Source organism: Sabethes cyaneus, chromosome 1 (genome assembly GCF_943734655.1).
Source record: "Sabethes cyaneus chromosome 1, idSabCyanKW18_F2, whole genome shotgun sequence".
NCBI lineage: Eukaryota > Metazoa > Arthropoda > Insecta > Diptera > Culicidae > Sabethes > Sabethes cyaneus.
The window spans coordinates 76235092-76255850 of record NC_071353.1 but is presented as its reverse complement, the minus strand read 5'-3'; the positions used below and the strand labels follow the sequence as shown (position 1 = coordinate 76255850).

At 38.4% G+C, this 20759-nt stretch overlaps 1 protein-coding gene across 2 annotated transcripts in view; it reads right to left on the bottom strand.

The window, feature by feature from the left end:
• Nucleotides 1-2040: 2040 nt before the first annotated feature.
• Nucleotides 2041-20759, bottom strand: part of LOC128735427 (protein YIF1B) — an 83141-nt gene continuing 64422 nt past the window's right edge. For both annotated transcript variants that reach the window (XM_053829923.1, XM_053829915.1), the window contains exons 4-5: nucleotides 2671-2933; nucleotides 2041-2364 (exon numbers count right to left, since the gene is read on the bottom strand). In XM_053829923.1, coding sequence (XP_053685898.1) covers nucleotides 2143-2364; nucleotides 2671-2933 — 485 coding nt within the window. In that variant the 3' untranslated portion in view covers nucleotides 2041-2142. The remainder of the gene's footprint in view (nucleotides 2365-2670; nucleotides 2934-20759) is intronic.

The window sequence follows — 20759 nt, the reverse complement described above, 5'->3', positions numbered from 1 at the left end:
TCCTTGTTGTTGTTGATGTTGCTGCAGCGGCCTAGCATTCGCGTGCTCATCTTTTAGCGCCAGCCGGGGGGGACTTGGTGCTGTACCCATTGCCGTCCTTATCTCCATTCTGCTCAGCTACTATCACTATTGCTACTGTGATAATAGTGGGCGGAATATTTCAAACTGAGATAATTCAGTGCAGACGACTTCCTTAGATAGGTAGAGCGACAGGTAATCAGTGCGTTTTCACCTGGCACCCCAAGCTAGAGGTGGACCGGAAGAGTTGATGAGCATTCCCCCCAAAATTATTTATTAAGATTTGCAAAATAGATAAATCAGAAATTTACTGCTTTGAGGGATGAAAAGTTTGCGAATAAGTGCACTTGAGCAGTTGAAACCTTATTAAAAACCCTTCTGAAATTTGTCAACAATTCTGAAAAAACCTACAAAGTCTATTCCAGCAAGAAAAGATGGCGATCATATTCTTTTAACAAATGAAGAAAAGACTTAAAGACTTGCTCAGCAGTTTGAAAATGTTCATAATTGAATGTGGTGAGCTCAGTTGAAAACGATGTCTCCCAAAAATATGATCATATTTTTGCTCATAACGTCTAAACTAATGAAGTATTTGAAAGCGACGGTTTGGATAAAGTTCGTTCAATTATCAAAAAAATCAAGAATATGAAAGCACCTAGTGATGATGGGATATTTTATAGTTTTAATTAAAAAAACTCCCGGAAATCACTTGTTAATGTTTGGTGAAAATATTTAATAACTGTTTTACATTAGCATATTTTTCTAATTTATAGAAGACTGCTAAGATTACACATATTTTAAAGCCAGATAAGAACCCAACGGAGGCTTCAAGCTATAGGTCAATAAGTTTACTTCCTTCCATAAGTAAATTATTTGAGAGAATAATTCTTAACATAATGATGTCACACATTAATGAAAATTCAATTGTTTTAGATGAACAATGTTGAATGTCGAAAACCAATCATGGGCATTCCACCAGTCATCAATTGCTCAGAGTTACTAATATGATACGAGCTAATAAAGCCGACGGCTTTTACTGGAGTTGCTCTTCTAGACATAGAAAAAGCATTCGGTAGTGTTTGGCATTTAACCCTCTAACGGGTAAGACCGTCTGTAGACGACCTTCGCTTTTGGATCTCCAGAGCCACATACGAAATTTGTCTTGAATTGACAATATGAGAAATATGCTCAGAACAGATTTCCTGACATGTTGATGCAAATATCACAACATTCTGACCATGTGTTCAAAAGTTATCATCTTTCAAAAACAAGAATTCCGAAGAATTCCGAAAAAAAACTATGATGTGAATATTCCCTTTTTTACGTTTGAAGAAAAAGGACATCTAGAACAAAATGTTCGATCTCAAATTTTTCCTACGAATAATCTACATGCTTTTTCTTCAATTTTGTGGTATATTTGAACCGAAAAAATATTTGGGTAGAGCGTTAGGCATGAAAAACTAAAAAGAGAAATTGGACTATTTCATACCTAGCGATCCTCCAGATAAATATTTTCCAATGAAAATCAACACTCGAGCTTCTTTTAAGTGTACTTTCATAATAAAGTAATCATTTGTTCGATCGCATCGTTTTTACGATGTTGCTCGTTAGAGGGTTAATCACGAAATTGCTCAATTTTAATTTTCCAATTACATTACAAGCTATATGTCATTGCAATCCTCTCTTGCGATGCTAAGGTCACTTTATAGTTCATAAGTTAGATAAAAATAGGTTAAGATTTTCTGTTTTTCTTTTTTACATGGCACGTAGGTTTTAACCTCCCTACTAGTAAATAGTTTTAATTGTAACAAATCGTAATTAATCGTAATAATAGTAAGTCATGCAATTATAATAATGTTCAAATCTCACCACTTGTGATTGAACATACAATATGATATAGGATAGTTACTCCTAAGTAGTTAAATGTAGTCGAATATTTACCCCAATAAAAAAAATTAGAAACATATACATAGGATAAACATAGGATAATAAAATGTCGATACGCACAAAATACAACACGTCCATCGATTATTTTATTTATTTTTATATAGTGATTAATAAAAATGTGAACCAAACTTCTGGATCATATTTTGTAAACACAATTCAACAACATACCACTGGAATTCAGTTAACTATTGATGGAGCAACATCATTAGGAATTAAATGCATGGACAACCAAAATGCCAACAGTGGCTGCAACCCGGTAACCAGAAACAAGAAATAGAGTTTTCTCTTGCGACCAATATTGTGTTCAAATTGCTGCTGTTGCTGACGGTATGGATCATAAGATGGTGGCTCATGGGTTTGTGCTGGTTCCGACAGTACTTTAGCCTTCAGTGTACGTAGCTAGAAATACATACATTTACATAAATTATTGCTTGAATACATCTAATAACGAATTCATAAATTAACCTGGCTCAGGTCGATTAGCACTCAGTTTTAATCGAAGTGCTGTCAAAGCGTTCATAAATTAACCGAGATCGCATTTCGGGTAAACTGACAGCATTCAGTTTGAAGCGCAGGTTAAAACCGTCTAGCATTACGGTTTACGGTTCGATCTGTCAAACTGCCCGTACCGTTCATAAATTTCGGGTTCGAGCTAGCACGAACCCAGGTTAATTTATAAATTCGCTATAACACTGCTTATATTACCAAAAAGAAGGCAAGGCTAGCACTGGTATACAACCACGAAAGATAATAGCCGATTTTTTTAAGAAATATACTGCACAATAGAATTAGAACAATTGATGCATATTTATAACCGCTGAGAGCCAACAAATCCAGAGTCTTCAACGTCGTTGATATATTAGCAATATAAAGTGTCAGCATATATATTACTAACTCAAAAATACTGTATGCTAATGCACTGGATGCTTGAATTCCTAATTGTTCTGGAGAGAAACGGTTTTGAAATCCTGAAAAATAACAAATACATATATATATATATATATATATATATATATAAAATGGGTGTTATATAGATATCCAATATCATGTTTAATACATATAAAGGGGTTAAATACCACACGGTGCTTTAAAGAGCGAGTATACCAGTCAATTTGTATTACTTTGGGGCCATCCAAATACCACGTGGACAGCTTAGAGGGGGGTGGGGGTACGTGAATGTCCACGCTTGTCCACGGAAGGGGGGGAGGGGGTATAGAAAATGTCCACGTGGACAAGCAACATTTTTTGCAATAAATAGAACTTTCATTTGTGCCTTTTGAATTAATTAAAATTAGGTCACGACGTGTATTGTATTTTGCCTTACAATCAAATGCAGCTCGCCATGAAAAAGAAAATCCATTGATAACGTATTTGAAAAATAACTCGTCTTCCTAAAATTTCACGAACCACAACGGAGAGGTCTCATGATGTGTTAAAGTCAGCGACCAAGCTAAGGAACTCAGGTTGAACAGGGGTTGAAGCAGATGAATCTTCAAGTAAAGATCAAGCTGGAACAGGCTTTCCTGTAGTCCATCATTTATTTGCAGTGGACAAGATCAGCATGGATAGAAGAACTAGATCTAGATAACATACCTAGTTTAGTTTGCTTTTACGTAAGCGTTTTTCTTAATTTTTTATATTACAGAATAACGCAAATGAAAACAGAATTGAGCACAGAATTTCACATAAGAAAAAAAATGTCCACGTGGACAAACCATGGAGGGGGGTGGGGGTTGAGTCGATGTCCACGCTTGTCCACGGAGGGGGAGGGGGGTGTTGAAAATTGGCATTTTTGTGTCCACGTGGTATCTGAATGGCCCCTTTCCACCATCTTGTGTGTATGTATGTGTGTATATAAAAGGTAACTGCAGTGATGGTTAGTCCATGCAATTATCTTAGTTTCGGGTTATAGATGGTGTTAGCTCTACTGACTATCCAAAGACCCATGAAGAATGACTGAGTACTTGCAGCGCATTCCGGAATCATTTTCTAGTCAGTAAGCCCCGCCAGAAGATAATACTAGAATCATTTGGATTTTACTATTACATTTGGACTTTCCACTCGCTTGGTATGTTATTACCAAAAGAGTCGACCCGTATATGGTAACATGTGAAAAAATTCGACTTGAAATGATCTTACCAAATTGCTGATTGAGTCAATATAACATTTTCTTACTTATCGCGTCATTTGAGTTTCCATCAGTGCAACTAATAGCCAATAAATAATTAAGTTTTCCTTCTTTCCATGTGCATTATTTAAACTTAGTACGGCCAAACTTTTATAGGTGCTATAGGTATAGGTGCTTGTTCAACTAAAACGAAACAAATAATTGAATTAAAATAACATATTAAGCTTACCCGATAACAAGACCGTGCGGCTCAACCGACTGCCTAAAATCTCAGTTTTGAGATCAGGCAACCGTGAGCCACGCAGCTTCGCACCTCCTAGCTTAGCTACTCAATAGAGTATTACCGGGTATGGTCGCGTGGAGGCGCTAGGTAGGAGCTTGGGCTGGCGAAAGCTATGTTGGACACTTTCTTATTTGCCTACTTCATTTCATACCCTTGTATTACTTTCCACCATCTTCAGTCAAAATTTAAAAAAAAAATCGTAGGCACGGTTTTGGGGAAACGGCAATTTAAAGTCAAAACGGCATATATCTCGAAGAAAAAGATAAAATACATATACAATTGTGCTTATTTTATCGCACAATGATTTGAAATAATCATACTGCTGTCATTATCATAAAAAGAACATAGCACGCGTTGTTCTGCACTACAACAAAAGTTAATGAGAGATTTTTTTTGTGAAAGAGTAGGGAGGGGCAAAAGTCTGATTCAATGACTTACGAGTGCCAATTCCGCATAATTTGACAACACTGGTATGGATTGGTAAATACTTTGACAGCTTAACGGGAAATTAGCAGCCATTAACTTTTCGTCGTAGAGCCAAATTTCGGAAGCAGTTTTTGGGCCCAAAAGCGGGATTCTGTTTATAAAAATGTAAATACTGCATTCTTCTTGCCAATATGAACACAGTGAATATATTTTCATGAACAGAATTTTTGTTTCAAACAAAAAAACTGCTTTTAAAATTGGTAGCATCGTTGACGACTAATTTCACCTTAAAGTCCATCGTAAACATTTACTATTTACGAATCATAGTTGCTGAGTTCAATGGAAATATTCAATTTGTGCGGTTTGGATATTTTATTTCGTTATACGGGAAACAAACGCAAGCGCAAGCGAAACATAGTTGAAGTAGCATTTCACATTACTCAAACGTCTCTTTTGAAAATGCGGTAAGAAAAAATTTAAAAAATATATTTTTGTTTTACATTTTGATCAAATCTCGTCAAGCACCAAATGGGACAAAAGTGCAATTCATGGACAAGGCAAAAGCACCTAAATTATATGCACTTGTAAGCACTGGATTACAGATATCGGAAATGCCGGAACAATGCCTGTTGAAAAAAATGGTTGCTAAAAGCACTGACGAACTGACATGACACATAGAAGAAAATCCTTTAAAAACCATCGTCCTACACATTTGGCCTGCACACTAGAACCCTCTGTTATGCATGTTGCGGAGTAGCTTACATTTGTAGGGCTTCATGCTGTAGGGTTTTTACGTTTGTATGGTTTTATAATGAAAACTCGATGCAACACTCGCGCGCCGCGGTGTGGCCATGTTGCGAAACATGCTTTTTTAAAAAATGAGTAGTTTTTGATTGGACGATGGAATTAACGCGAGTGTCCCGTCTGTTTGTCTGTGATTTAACTATGCAAAACAATAAACATAAAAGTTGGTCTTTAGTTTAGAACATAATCTGAAGATATTTTCGAACACAAAGTTCGATTTGTCTGAGCAGCTATTTCGTTTTGTTATCAAAATTTGAGGAAATAGTTGTTCCTCAGGAATATAAAAATTTAAAAGCCCAAATGTCTCAACGAGCATTGCAGCATCGTTATATTATTTAGAACCTGACCTTGTTTTTATTCGACCTACTTGTAGCCAGCTTTTGATATTCAGGAAAACTGCGGGTTTGCGACGCTATCGACCCTTTGCTCGAAGTCGAATTTCGAAAATATTACTAAATTGTTAGACTAAATCAGAATTTTGAAGCTGAGGGTCTTTCATTTGAATACGCATACGTAGGGTTTCACTAGTGATCGACATGAGAATAAAAATGAAAGTCCGGGTTCCGGCCCGTTCAGGTTGAACATCGTAGTAAATTTTCAAACGCTAGGTTCAGTTTGATTAGTTCTCGTTCCAGTTACAGTCCGATCTTGGTCCGGAAGTCTGGAATTATCTAGAGGCAAAATTTGCTGGTATGGCCTTTTTATGCCACTTTCCGTATAAAATAAGCAAATTTTGTATCCACAATTTTTTATCTAAATATCCAATTAATAACAAAGAATCCAAAAGATATTGGTAATGATCGATTAGGTTGTGAGCACTTTCCTTTGAAACCTGAATCGATCAAATCGGTTTAACCGTTGTTGAGGTTTAACGAGAAATTAGCCCTCATCATGTATTCATGACTACCCTGATTGCTTTGAGTGTGTTGGTAAATAGGTCTTAATGGCTCTTTAGTTGCAATTTTTTAAATGTAGTACAGTAGATTCGCTAGGATAAATGTTTATTTGTCTCACATTATCGATAATCTTTAATATGCAACTCAGTTCCATCGACAAAAATGCTTTTCTGATCAAAAAACTGCTTATGAGCACATGCCCTTCAACATCATCTCAGCATAAAACATAAAGCATAAAACACACACACAACACTAGCCTCATCGCGTATCGCATTTTCCTTGCATATTTTAAACAAAACCGGCCCTTCACTTCACTTGAAAAGCAGTAGTTGGAAACATTTAATTGTAGCACATCCATATCTGGCTCACTTTCTGTCAATATATCTCCGCAGCTGGCAAAAATTTACAAAATATAAAAGCACACGAGCAGCTAATCTACATTTGCGCATGCAAAAGACACTCTGCATGCACTATGAAAAATATGTATGTACAACTGGCGTAAAAACTTGCGCAGTTTTCATCCACCGAACTTTTCACCAAAAATTTGCATTTTAACGACTTTTACTCATATAAGCCATTCCATATAAAAATCTGGCAGGTTTTATTTACTTTATTCTTAAACATAAGACGAAATGCATGCCGACTGCAAACCAGATGATTCCAAAATCATTCCGGTAAATGAGCGTATCGATTTTTCAGCGTGCATCTATTTCATGCGGCAGGGGGATTCTTGTATTCTTTCTTTTGTCTCTTGCTCGTAGTAACACAGTGGTGCCATACAAAATGCTAAGATTGTGGCTTTTTCGACATGTAGTAAAGAAATCTAACGGAAGATATGGCAACATTACGTTGGGTAAAGAATACAGGCGAATTTTGTGTTAAGCTCTCGCGTGACTTTAGCTGAAATGTTCATCATATGTTATACAATACTCCCGTTTTTTAATAACATTTCTCGTCAAACTGCATGTACACACACAATGCGTTTGGTTATTTGTCGCTTACAGTTTCTATTCTATTCGCAAAACAATACAAATATAAAATGATGATATCTTAATGATCACTAATTTCACCTTAAGGGGGCATAGTACTTTTTCAATTAAAAAAAATCGAAATTTTTTTTATTGATTATTTCGAAAGATTAAAATTTTGACCATATGTGTTTCAAGTCATTTCGATGAATTCCAAAAATTGACAAAGTTACAGCTATTTGTACCGCACATGTCTGGAGCGATTACACAGCGAATAAAAACTTCAACGTCGTTTTTATCGAAACCAGGTTTTGAAAGTCGGTACCATAAATATCTCAAGAACGGCTGAAGCAATTCTCATGATTCTTTTTTTGTTTCAAAGCCAACAAAATTATCTAGTGTTTGACCCATCCTTTTTTTGATATTACAATTTTTGTATTTTTAAGAGATGTTTAAAGTCAATTTTTTCGGCTAAAAACCTTACTTTTATGTTTGAATGTCCGCCATTTTGTTATGCGCTCGAATTTTAAAAAAAGGATGGGTCAAACACGAGATAATTTAATATTCTTTCATGTCGTTTTGGAATTTTTCAATTCGGATAAGCCCCCCAGCGCCAATCCATGGTACCGCAAATCATGTTTTTTTCGAATGATCATGTTCAAGGAGCCGTAGGGGAGAGGGGAAGAGGTTCACATACGCAAAAAAAACTGTAAATATTAGTATAAAGTGCAATGTCTAGCAAGCAATAAACCCGAATCGATTCGCTTTTCGCGTTATCGAGAAAAAAATATTTGAAATAAGGCAAAAAATATGGTGTAAAAAGTACTATGCCCCCTTAAAGCAGGTCAGTCGCACATTCATGCATTTCGAAACTCGGGAATTCATACACAGGAGATGGTTGCACGTGAGTAAAAATAACGTGTCGTATTCTAATTGATTAAGGCATACGCGAAAGCCTTGAATGAAAAGGTGCCAGATATTTGAAGTAAATGTTATTCTTGCGAAGTCTTAACTTTTCCGGTATATTTTCTTCACATGTCAAAAATCCCTGACTTCAAATGAAATTCCCTGACTTTTCCAGGTTTTCCCTGATTTTCCAGGTAATCGACACCCTGAGCATGGATCGAAACACGCGAAAGCAATGGGAAGGAACAATTGCGAAGGGTGAGCTGCCAAGCTACGATGGCACAATCACATTCCTGAAAAAACAGTGCAACGTACTAGAAAATTGAGAAGAGGTAGTTAAGTTGCCAAGTAGTTCCAAGTCAGCACAGAAATTAGCATTTTCCCCGAGAGTAACCACGAAAGCGTTCGCAGCAACAGACAGTGTTAGCGAGTTGTGTGATTTTTGTAAAGGTGTTCATAAAAACTTTCAGTGTGACATCTTCAGAGGCATGAATTTATCGCAACGTGTTGAGAAGGTGCGTGAATTAGGCTTGTGCTTCAACTGCCTCCGGAAAGGGCATCGTATAAAAGATTGTCCTTCCGATCGTAAGTGCCAACAATGTCGACAGCGTCATCACACGCAACTGCATGATGATAGCGTGTCGAGATCATCGAGATATCAGAATTCAAATCCATCAGTTACTGGTAAGCCACAATTTGATCGTTCTCCTGTACTAGCATCTAGTGCAGAAATTAATACTAGCGATGCTGTAGAAACAACTTGTTCAATCGCCAAGTCCAATGCTAAGCGGACTGTCATGCTTTTAACGGCAATGGTCAACATCATCGATCGTCGAGGCAAGGCTCATTCTTGTCGCGCTTTATTAGATCGCAAGTCAACCTTATCTCCAAGCGAATGTTTGATTTGATCGGTTTGAAAACTTTTCCCACCAGTGTTTTGATTGCTGGTGTTAATAACAAGGCAAGTAAAAGCGACAAAAAGGCCAATGTGGAGATTTTGCTAACCAACAACGATTTTCGAACAGTCCTAGAATGTATCGTAACACCGTCAGTAACCGGTTTAATACCAAGCTCGTTTATTGATACTCGCAACTGGTGTATAGTGTATACCTCCAGAATTCCAGTTAGCCGATCCTTATTTCAACGCTCCGCAAGCGGTCGATTTGCTTATAGGTAACAGTCATTTCTTTGCGTTGCTGAAACCAGGTCAGCATAAGCTTGGAGCGAATTATCCAGTACTCCGCGATACTCGACTTGGTTGGGTTATAACTGGAGAAGTATATGAGCCATTAGTCGAAGCTGACTCCGTGTATTCTCATAAGATAACCGTTGAAGACGTTCATAAAGCTATGCAACGTTTCTGGGAAATTGAAGATGTCGCCGAAGCAGTTTTGTCTTCAGAGGAGCAGGAATGTGAGGAGCATTTTCGTGCCACGTATAAGCGAGATTCTTCAGGACGGCTTATCGTTCAGCTACCGTTGAAGGAGAATGTTGTTCATCTGTCTAACTGCCGAGATCTTGCATTAAAGCGATTTTATGCTAGAACATCGTCTCTCTCGTAACTCAGCGCTTCGGGAGCAATATGTAAAATTCATACAAGAATACGAAAGTCTTGGCCACTGCAAGCAAGTTGACGAGCGGATGGATCTTCCAGCTCAGCGAAATTGTTATTTGCCTCACCATGCCGTAATTCATCCAGACAGTACTACGACAAAATGCAGGGTTGTTTTCGACGCATCTGCTAAGCCTTCAAGTTCCAGTTTGTCTTTAAATGATGTCCAAATGGTAGGTGGTACTGTTCAATCTGATTTGTTCTCCATAGTATTACGGTTCCGTAAACATAAATATGCATTCACCGCAGACATTAGCAAAATGAATCGCCAAATTTTTGTAGATTCTAGCCAAACCAGTTTGCAAAGAATCTTCTGGCGAGATTCCCATTATTCGATGGGAGCTTCTACTGCAATGAACGATTTCTACGTTGATGATGTCCTTTCAGGCGATGATACATTAGAATTGGCATTAGAGCGACAAAGGCAGGTCAAGCAACTATTAGCAAGTAATGGTTTTCCAATCCAGGAAAGGTGCCCGAATTCAGACGAGCTACTGGCATATATTCCTGCTGACGAATGGGAACAAAATAACGTTTTAGCAACGCGACACCAACGCGAACACAGTTATTAAGGTTTTAGGAATAATGTGGGATCCGTAGTTTGATCCGTTCATGTTTTTATCGAAGCCTTCTGAAGCGAATCAATTCTTTGATGTACCGACCAAACGGATAAAATTTTCGGGAATCGCGAGACTATTTGATCCGTTAGGACTCTTTTCTCCCGTGATTGTATTGGCTAAGATACTGATGCAAGATTTATGGCGCAGCAAGGTCGGTTGGGACGAACCAGTCGACATAGAGCACCAGTTAAGATGGAAACAGTTCCAGAACGCTCTTCCTCAACTCAAAAGTAAATTATGGGCTGCTGAGGGCTGCTGAGAAAAATTTCTACGTTCATTCTAAGTAACTGGTTAACCAAATTGTACATCGCACTGATCCATTCAAGACTTCAGTACCTATAGCAATTTGGGGCCAAGCAAACAAAACCAGGCTGAAGGAACTACAAGTCATACAAAATCGCTGCCTCAAAGTAGTTTTCAAAATGCAGTTTTCACGCACCAACTACTATCAACGACAACAACCCATCACAACATGATAATCAGCAGAATCCACAGTGAACGTGCCTCAAGACAAGTTGGAAACCTTGCCCTCACCAGATGTAGAACCCAAGTTGGAAAAAAGGTTTACGTATGCCGCCAGTAAACACTACAATGCTCTGGCAAATACAAAACCACCAGAAGTTTAAAAAACTTCAAACTTTTGATGAAACAAGCCTTCAAACAACAAATCCGTCGATTCCTCACCTAATTACGCTGATGCGCGTTATTTCTTCTGCTCTTTCCACCGACTCCGCCTAGGACCACCACCGCCCACCGCCTACCGCCCAACACCCACCACACATCGCCACTCACCACCAACAAACGCCACCCATAGATCATCGCAGCCCAACACCGTCATACCGTAATCATGTATAAAAATCCAGTGTGATACTTAGAAATGTTATTATCTCAGCACACTTCCTTAAAAGAGCTTCGCTCACTGGAAGGTGCCTCAGTTATTGTAATAATGTTTATAAAATGAAAAGGGTTTTTATCCCTATTGAAGAAGTTGCTCGAAAGGTACAACACTTCAACAGGCTTTTCCCTGGAAAATATGGAAATCTATACCTATAAAGAAGGATTTCTGTCTGTCTGTCTGTCTGTCCTGTGTTCCTTATAGAATCAAAAACTACTGAACCAATCGGCGTGAAAATATGCATGTAGAGGTTTTTGGGGCCAGGAAAGGTTTTAGTGATGGTTAGAGACCCCTCCCCCCACTAAGAGGGGGGGCTCCCATACAAATGAAACACAAATTTCTGCATAACTCGAGAACTAATCAAGCAAATAGAACCAAATTTGGCATGTGGGTGTTTTCGGTGACAAGAATTTATTCTAGGGTAATTTGAGACACCTCCCCTCTTTATAAGGGGAATTATAACTCCTCTCCTCTTTAAGAGGGGGGGTTTCCATACAAATTTCCTCATAACTCGAGAACTAATCAAGCAAATGGAACCAAATTTGGCATGTGAAAGTTTTCGAGGGCAAGAAAATTTTCTATGTTGAATTAGGACCCCTCCTCACTTTAAGAGGGGGGGTCCTATACAAACGAAATACAAATTTCCTCATAACTCGAGAACTAATCCAGCAAATGGAACCAGATTTGGCGTGTAGGTGTTTTTGGAGGCAAGAATTTTTTCTGTGATGAATTAGGACCTCTTCCCACATTAGGAGGGGGGGCTCCAATACAAATGAAATACAAATTTCCCCATAACTCGAGAACTAATCAAGCAAATAGAACCAAATTCGGCATGTGGAGGTTTTTGGGGGCAAAAATATTTTCTACGGTGAATTAGGATCCTTCCACACTTCAAGAGGGGGGGCTTCTACACAAATGAAATACAAATTTCCTCATAATTCGAGAACTAATCAAGCAAATGGAACCATATTTGGCATGTGGGTGTTTTTGGAGGCAACCATTTTTCCCATTATGAATTAGGACTTCTTACCTTTTTAGGAGGGGGGAGGCTCCCATTCAAACGAAATACAAATTTGCTCATAACTTTAGAACTAATCAAGCAAATGGAACCAAATTTTGCATGTGAGAGTTTTAGATGGCAGAATTTTTTTTCTGTGGTGTATTACGACCCCTTTCCCTTTTAAGAGGGTGGGCTCCCATACAAATGAAATATAAATTTCCTTATAATTTGAGTACTAATCAAGCAAATGGAACCAAATTTAGCATGTAGGAGATTTTTGAGTCTTGAATTTATTTTATGATAGTTAGAGACCTCTCACCCCTGTGGTAGGGGGATATGGACTCTCATACAAATAAAACAGAAATTTTTGCGAAACTCAAAAACTAATCCAACTCGAGAAATTCGAGACTCTTCCATAAAACATTAAGGGGGCATAGTACTTTTGCAATTTAAAAAAATCGAAATTTTTTTTGTTGATTATTTCGAAAGATTAATATTTTGACCATATGTGTTTCAAGTCATTTCGATGAATTCCAAAAATTGACAAAGTTACAGCTATTTGTACCGCGCATGTCTGGAGCGATTACACAGCGAATAAAAACTTCAACGTCGTTTTTCTCGAAACCAGGTTTTGAAAGTCGGTACCATAAATATCTCAAGAACGGCTGAAGCAATTCTCATGATTCTTTTTTTGTTTCAAAGCCAACAAAATTATCTAGTGTTTGACCCATCCTTTTTTCGATATTACAATTTTTGTATTTTTTAGAAATGTTTAAAGTCAATTTTTTCGACTGAAAACCTTACTTTTATGTTTGAATGTCTGCCATTTTGTTATGCGTTCGAATTTTAAAAAAAGGATGGGTCAAACACGAGATAATTTAATATTCTTTCATGTCGTTTTGGAATTTTTCAATTCGGATAAGCCCCCCAGCGCCAATCCATGGTACCGCAAATCATGTTTTTTTCGAATGATCATGTTCAAGGAGCCGTAGGGGAGAGGGGAAGAGGTTCACATATGCAAACAAAACTGCAAATATTAGTATAAAGTGCAATGTTTAGCAAGCAATAAACCCGAATCGATTCGCTTTTCGCGTTATCGAGAAAAAAATATTTGAAATAAGGCAAAAAATATGGTGTAAAAAGTACTATGCCCCCTTAATCAATAACAAGACCACAAAAACTATCTATAGTAACACTAGATCATTCAGGACGAGCCGGTCGCGAGTGTTGCCGGTGACCCGCCGTCGGAAGCGCCGCCCACTGCACAGTGGGACCATTCTGGAAAAACGCGGTCAAAAGTCTTTTCTCGCTGTTCCTGACGTTTTCGAGTTTAGGTGTCTTAGGAGAAGTTTCATAAAAAAGTATTCTGCATCTAATAACATTTTCATATAATTATTTATTAAGGGATAACAAATTTGAAAAAAATAATTTTTTATAGAAACTAGATAGCATGGTCATGTGTTCGGCAAAGTTGTAGAACTTTGAATTTCATTAAACTTTGCCGAAGATATTAAGTATCTGCATCATATGGTTTGCGAGATATAATTAACTTTCTGTCGTGACCCCCTTAAAATCTGTTTTTTAAACTTCTTGTACACAAAACCTCATCTAACAGGTTCGACATGTTCTACAAGCTTTTGGATACTATCAAAATACGTAACTTTCTAGAAGGTGTATATATCATATGTTGCTTTATTTGCTTTAAAAATGAATTTGAAGCATAAATTTTACCGTTTTTACAAGTAATTTTTTCCGTAAATAGGCACCTACTGGCAGCTAAAGTTAGCATCGTTTGAACCGCCATAGAATGCAGTATAAGTGTGCCAAAAAATTTTGGCCGGGTCTGCCCGGGCATCTTGGTTATTTCTATTATGAATTACATACATATATGCTGGTTTTAGTAAGTTATCATGGTTTTATTATTCGTACATGTTCATAATAATTTCACAGGACCTCGTCCACGTCTGTTTCGCTATCTGTTGCAGAATTATTTTCGTTCTGGTATTTTTGTAAAAGTTTGTATGCTGCTGGTAACCACGGTTGCCAGTACGCCAGATAAATCTGGATTTTGCCAGATTTTTGATTGCGGGCCAGACAAACAGACAAAGCTCAAAATCTTCCAGATATTTGGCAATGTGCCAGATTTTTGCCAGATTTCCGATCCTCCGTCTTGCAAAAAGGTCTGCACCGAATCTCTTCCGCGGCAAATCTTGTAAAAAAACGTTTGCTCCCAATGTAGCAAGCAACATTGGAGCATGCTGCATTCTGAGTAAATTGCGGAGGAGGACCCCAATCCTCGGTGTAACGCGACCCGTGCCTAAGGATGAATGCTTGGGGGGGTCTAATTAAGTCTCCCAAGGTCGAACGGAGCCTGCATGGTACCAGGGCACCCCGTGCAGTAATTTGCTCCCTTTGTTCTAAGCTGGTAACGGACACCTGATTCTTTCTCCCAGCAAATTAAGACCATTGAGATGGAAACAATTAATAAAACTTTTAATATAAATATAAATAACAAATCAAGTGGGGGATCAGCACTCAGGAGGGACCCTGACATCGATAAGACCCAAGAGGAAACTGGCGATGCTGATATAATCAGTCAAATCCCAGGACCCAGTTGTGTCAACGGTGCAGGACTAAACCCAAAACAGCCCGGTCGTACCACAAAACATATAAAATTACAAAGAAAAAATGTTAAATTTGTCCAGGTGAATCTTCACCATGCAAAGGGAGCAACTGCTGTACTTTGTAGAAGATTCACAGAAAGCAACCTGGATGTAGCACTGATCCAGGAGCCCTGGACCTATAAAGGTAGGATACAAGGAATTCCTACAAAGTCGTGTAAATTGATTTACGCCGAAGGTGAGCTCACGCCAAGAGCTGCCATTTTAGTAAGTGAAAGCATAAAAAGTTTTCCAATTACAGAATTGATTACAAAAGATCTCACAGCAATAATGATGGAGGTTCCAACGACCCATGGCACGACTGAAATTTGCGTAGCATCTGCATATTTTCCAGGAGATTTGGGTGAAGTACCTCCACCAGAAGTGGTAAATTTGGTTTCTTACTGCAAGAAACAAAACAAAGCACTTGTAATTGGATGTGATGCAAACGCCCATCACACTGTTTGGGCCAGCACAGATACCAATAACAGAGGTGAACTTCTTTTAGACTATATATCATCAAATGATATAGATATATGCAATAAAGGGGAAGAGCCAACTTTTGTAAACGCAATAAGGCAAGAAGTACTTGACTTAACACTATGCAGTCCAACGATGACTGATAAAATAAAAAATTGGCACGTATCGGATGAAGAATCTTTGTCCGATCACAAGCAAATCATGTTTGATTACGAAGCTAATCAGCAACTTAAGGAAATTATAAGAGATCCCAGGAAAACAAACTGGGATCAGTATAATTTGAAACTGAAGGTTAGAGTCAAGAACTTGAAAGGCTGCTCAAGGACATGTAAAGAACTTGAGGACAACTCAAAACAACTTTCAAACCTGATCCAACAAGCTTATCACGAAAGCTGTCCTGCAAAGGAACGCTCTACGAATAGAGATGTACCTTGGTGGAACAAAACTTTGGAGAAATTTAGAAAGAAAACTCGGAAATTATTTAACCGGGCAAAAAGAACACAACAGTGGGAGGAGTATAAACAAACTCTCACTGCCTATAATAGGGAAATACGAAGATCAAAGAGGATTCACTGGAGGCACACATGTGAAAACATTGAAAATACTCCAGCAACTGCTAGATTGCAGAAAATCCTCGCTAAAGATCATTCTAATGGGTTAGGTACCTTGAAAAAAGAGGATGGCTCTTTTACTAACTCAACTAAGGAAACATTAGAGTTAATGATGAGAACACATTTTCCCTGTTCAATCATTAATACATGCGGAGACCAAAGTGCACCGGCATTGAGAACTGTAAATCTTGAAACCAGGACAGACATTCTCGAAATAGCGAGTAAAATGACTGGGTTAGATAGAAACAGGAATGATGCTTGTACTTTGGCCAAAAAAATTTTTACAAGAAGCAAGGTTGAATGGGCGATTGACACTTTTGAACCCTTCAAATCACCGGGTAGGGATGGAATTTTTCCTGTACTACTACAGAAGGGCAAGGCGTTTTTAACACCTATTCTAACAAACCTTTTTCAATCAAGCCTGATACTAGGTCATATACCAGCAGTATGGCGACAAGTACGGGTCACGTTCATTCCGAAGGCTAATAAGAAGGATAAGACTTCACCAAAATCCTTCAGGCCGATAAGCTTATCGTCCGTTGTGTTAAAAACAATGGAAAAAATAATTGATGAGCATATAAAATCATCATATTTAGCCAAAGATCCTTTGAGCGAATATCAATTCGCATATCAAGAAGGCAAATCTTCAATAACAGCAGTACAAACTGTTGTAAAAAAAACTAGAAAAGTCTTTTGAAGCGAAAGAAATTTCACTAGGTGCCTTCCTTGACATAGAAGGCGCATTTGATAATTCATCTCATAATTCAATGATTACGGCTATGACGAAACGTGGTTTCGATATATCCATTATCGACTGGATTAGCGAAATGTTATCAAAAAGGGAGATATCAGCAAGCCTTGGAAGCTCATCTATAAGCATTAGAGCAGTAAAAGGTTGCCCACAAGGAGGCGTAATATCACCTCTACTGTGGTCTTTAATAGTTGATGATCTTCTTCAAAAGTTGACGGCGCTAGGCTTTGAAATAATTGGCTTCGCAGATGATATAGTCATAATTGTTCGAGGAAAATTTGATTCTATTATCGCTGACCGAATGCAAATGGCTTTAAATTTGATTTCATCATGGTGTGATAGGCAGGGTCTCAGCATAAATGCCAATAAAACTACTATCATACCATTTACGAGAAGGAAAAAATTTACATTAAATAACATCAGATTGAAAGGAACACTTTTAAAACTTTCAGACACTGTTAAATATCTTGGAGTATTTCTTGACAGAAAACTCAATTGGAACACACATCTAGAGCAAGCAGTAAACAAAGCAACAAAGCAACAAATGCTCTATGGATATGTAAAAGAACGTTTGGTAAGCAATGGGGACTGAAACCGAAGAAGATCCATTGGATCTATTCGGCCATTGTCAGACCCAGGATTATCCAAGCTTCGTTGGTCTGGTGGCCAAAAACGAAAGAGAAAACTACCCAAACAAAGCTGGAAAAACTTCAAAGGCTAGCCACTCTCTCAATAACAGGTGCAATGAGAAGTACACCTTCGAAGGCATTGGATGCTTTACTCTATATACTTCCATTGCATCAGTTTATACAATTAGAAGCTGAAAAAAGTGCTCTGAGGATCAAAAGATCAAAGAACCTTTTTGAAGGGGACTTAACAGGTCATCTCAGTATTCTAAAAACTATTAGTATAAATCCTCTTGTAACCAGTAATGAAGATTGGATGGAGAAAAAATACAACTTCAACCGAATATTTCGTGTATTTGAGCCTAGACGTGATTCCTGGGAAGATGGTGGTCCCGATATTCGTCCAGGCTCGACAGTTTTCTATACAGATGGTTCAAAAATGGACAATCAAGTGGGAGCAGGAGTCACTGGCCCAGGAATAGACATGTCAATTTCTATGGGCAGATGGCCAACTGTATTCCAAGCTGAAATACAAGCAATTCTAGAATGTACGACTGTGTGCTTGCGCAGGAACTATAAACATTCAAATATATGCATCATGTCCGACAGCCAAGCAGCTCTAAACGCTCTAAAGTCGGCGACATGCACATCAAAACTTGTCTGGGAATGTATTCAATCACTCCAAAAATTGTCTCGTCGTAACCAAGTCGACTTGTACTGGGTCCCAGGTCACTGTGGAATTGATGGAAATGAGAGAGCTGATGCACTAGCAAGACTCGGATCATCTCATCAATTTGTAGGACCTGAGCCCTTCTGTTGCTTATCTGCTTCTGCTTTAAAAATGGAGCTAAAAGCATGGGAATGTATGAAAGTGGAATCAAATTGGAATAACACTTTCAATGCTAGGCAGTCGAAACGTTTCATCTCTCCAAACGTTTCAATTACTCGCAAAATACTGGAGCTTTCGAAGAAAGATCTAAGCATTTATACTGGTCTTATAACAGGACATTGTCCGAGCCGCTATCATCTGAAGCTAATGGGAAAACTTCATGATGATATATGTCGCTTCTGCGGCATAGAAAAAGAAGACTCGGAACACCTGTTATGCCGATGTCCGGCAATTCTCAATAAAAGATTAAGGTTCTTCGAAAGAGGGCTGTTAGAACCCTCTGATATTTGGAGAACAACTCCCAGCGCAGTAGTGCACTTCATCCGAAGTGCATCACCGGGCTGGACAAATGCTATTAGTCAAACAATGACAATCACTTCTGCTAGTGGTGCGTCATCTTGACAACATAGCTATAATAAAACGGGGAATATATCACAATAGATCAAACAAGTGGTCGCCGTGATAAAAATACCCAACATGGAAAAAAAAATGGCAGCCCACCCTCTTAAAGGGGAGATGGGCCATAACTCGCTTTTTAAAGAAGCGAGGGGTCTCAATTCATCATAGAAAAAAATCTTGCGTCCAAAACCACTTACATGTCAAATTTGGTTCCATTTGCTTGATTAGTTCTCGAGTTATGAGGAAATTTGTTTTTCATTTGTATAGGAGCCCCCCCTCCTAAAGTGGGGAGGGGTCCCAATTCATCATAGAAAAAAATTTTGTCTCCAAAAACACCCACGTGTCAAATTTGGTTCCATTTGCTTGATTAATTCTCGAGTTATGAGGAAATTTGCATTTTATTTGTATAGGAGCCCCCCTTCCTAAAGTGGGGAGGGGTCCCAATTCATCATAGAAAAAAAATTTGTCTCCAAAAACACCCACGTGCCAAATTTTGTTTCATTTGCTTGATTAGTTCTCGAGTTATGAGGTAATTTGTATTTCATTTGTATAGGAGCCCCCCCTTTTAAAGTGGGGAGGGGTCCTTATTCACCATAGAAAATATTCTTGCCCTCGAAAACTTTCACATGCCAAATTTTGTTCCATTTGCTTGATTAGTTCTTCAGTTATGAGGAAATTTGTATTTCATGTGTATAGGATCCCCCCCTCCTAAAGTGAGGAGGGGTCCCAATTCATCATAGAAAAAGTTTTTGTCTCAAAAAACACCCACGTGCCAAATTTGGTTCCATTTGCTTGATTAGTTCTTGAGTTATGAGGAAATTTGTATTTCGTTTGTATAGGAGCCCCCCCTCTTAAAGTTGGGAGGGGTCCCAATTCACCATATAAAATATTCATGCCCTAGAAAACTTTCACATGCCAAATATGGTTCCATTTGCTTGATAAATTCTCGAGTTATGAGGAAATTTGCATTTCATTTGTATAGGAGCCCCCCTTCCTAAAGTGGGGAGGGGTCCCAATTCATCATAGAAAAAAAATTTGCCTCCAAAAACACCCACGTGCCAAATTTGGTTCCATTTGCTTAATTACTTCTCGAGTTATGAGGAAAATTGTGTTTCTTTGGTACAGGAGCCCCCCCTCTTAAAGTGGGGAGGGGTCCTAATTTACTATAGAAAATATTCTTGCCCTCGAAAACCTTCACATGCCAAATTTGGTTCCATTTGCTTGATTAGTTCTCGAGTTATGAGGAAATGGAATGTATGTATGGAAGCCCCCCCTTTTAAAGAGGAGAGGAGTTATAATTCCCCTTATAAAGAGGGGAGGGGTCTCAATTTACCATAGAATAACTTCTTGTCACCGAAGACACCCACATGCCAAATTTTGTGCTATTTGCTTGATTAGTTGTCGAATTATGCAGAAATTTGTGTTTCATTTGTATGGGAGCCCCCCCTCTTAGTGGGGGAAGGGGTTTCTAACCATCACTAAAACCTTTCCTGGCCCCAAAAAACCTCTACATGCATATGATCATGCCGATTGGTTCAGTAGTTTTCGATTCTATAAGGAACATACGGACAGACAGACAGACAGACAGAAATCCTTCTTTATAGGTATAGATATATATAGTTCATTTAGATAATTGCAACGAATCATCGCTCTGACGCTGCGATTTATTCATAACTGCAAGCAACGAGATCCAGCGGCACGAGTCTTCAAGGAATTACCAACAATTGACGAACAAAGAAAGACTTTGCTCGTGATCTTCAAGGTGGCTCAAAAGCTTGAGTATAGTGATGAAATTAAGAGAGTACAATCTGGTAGGATGTGCAAGAAACTAGCCGCTCTC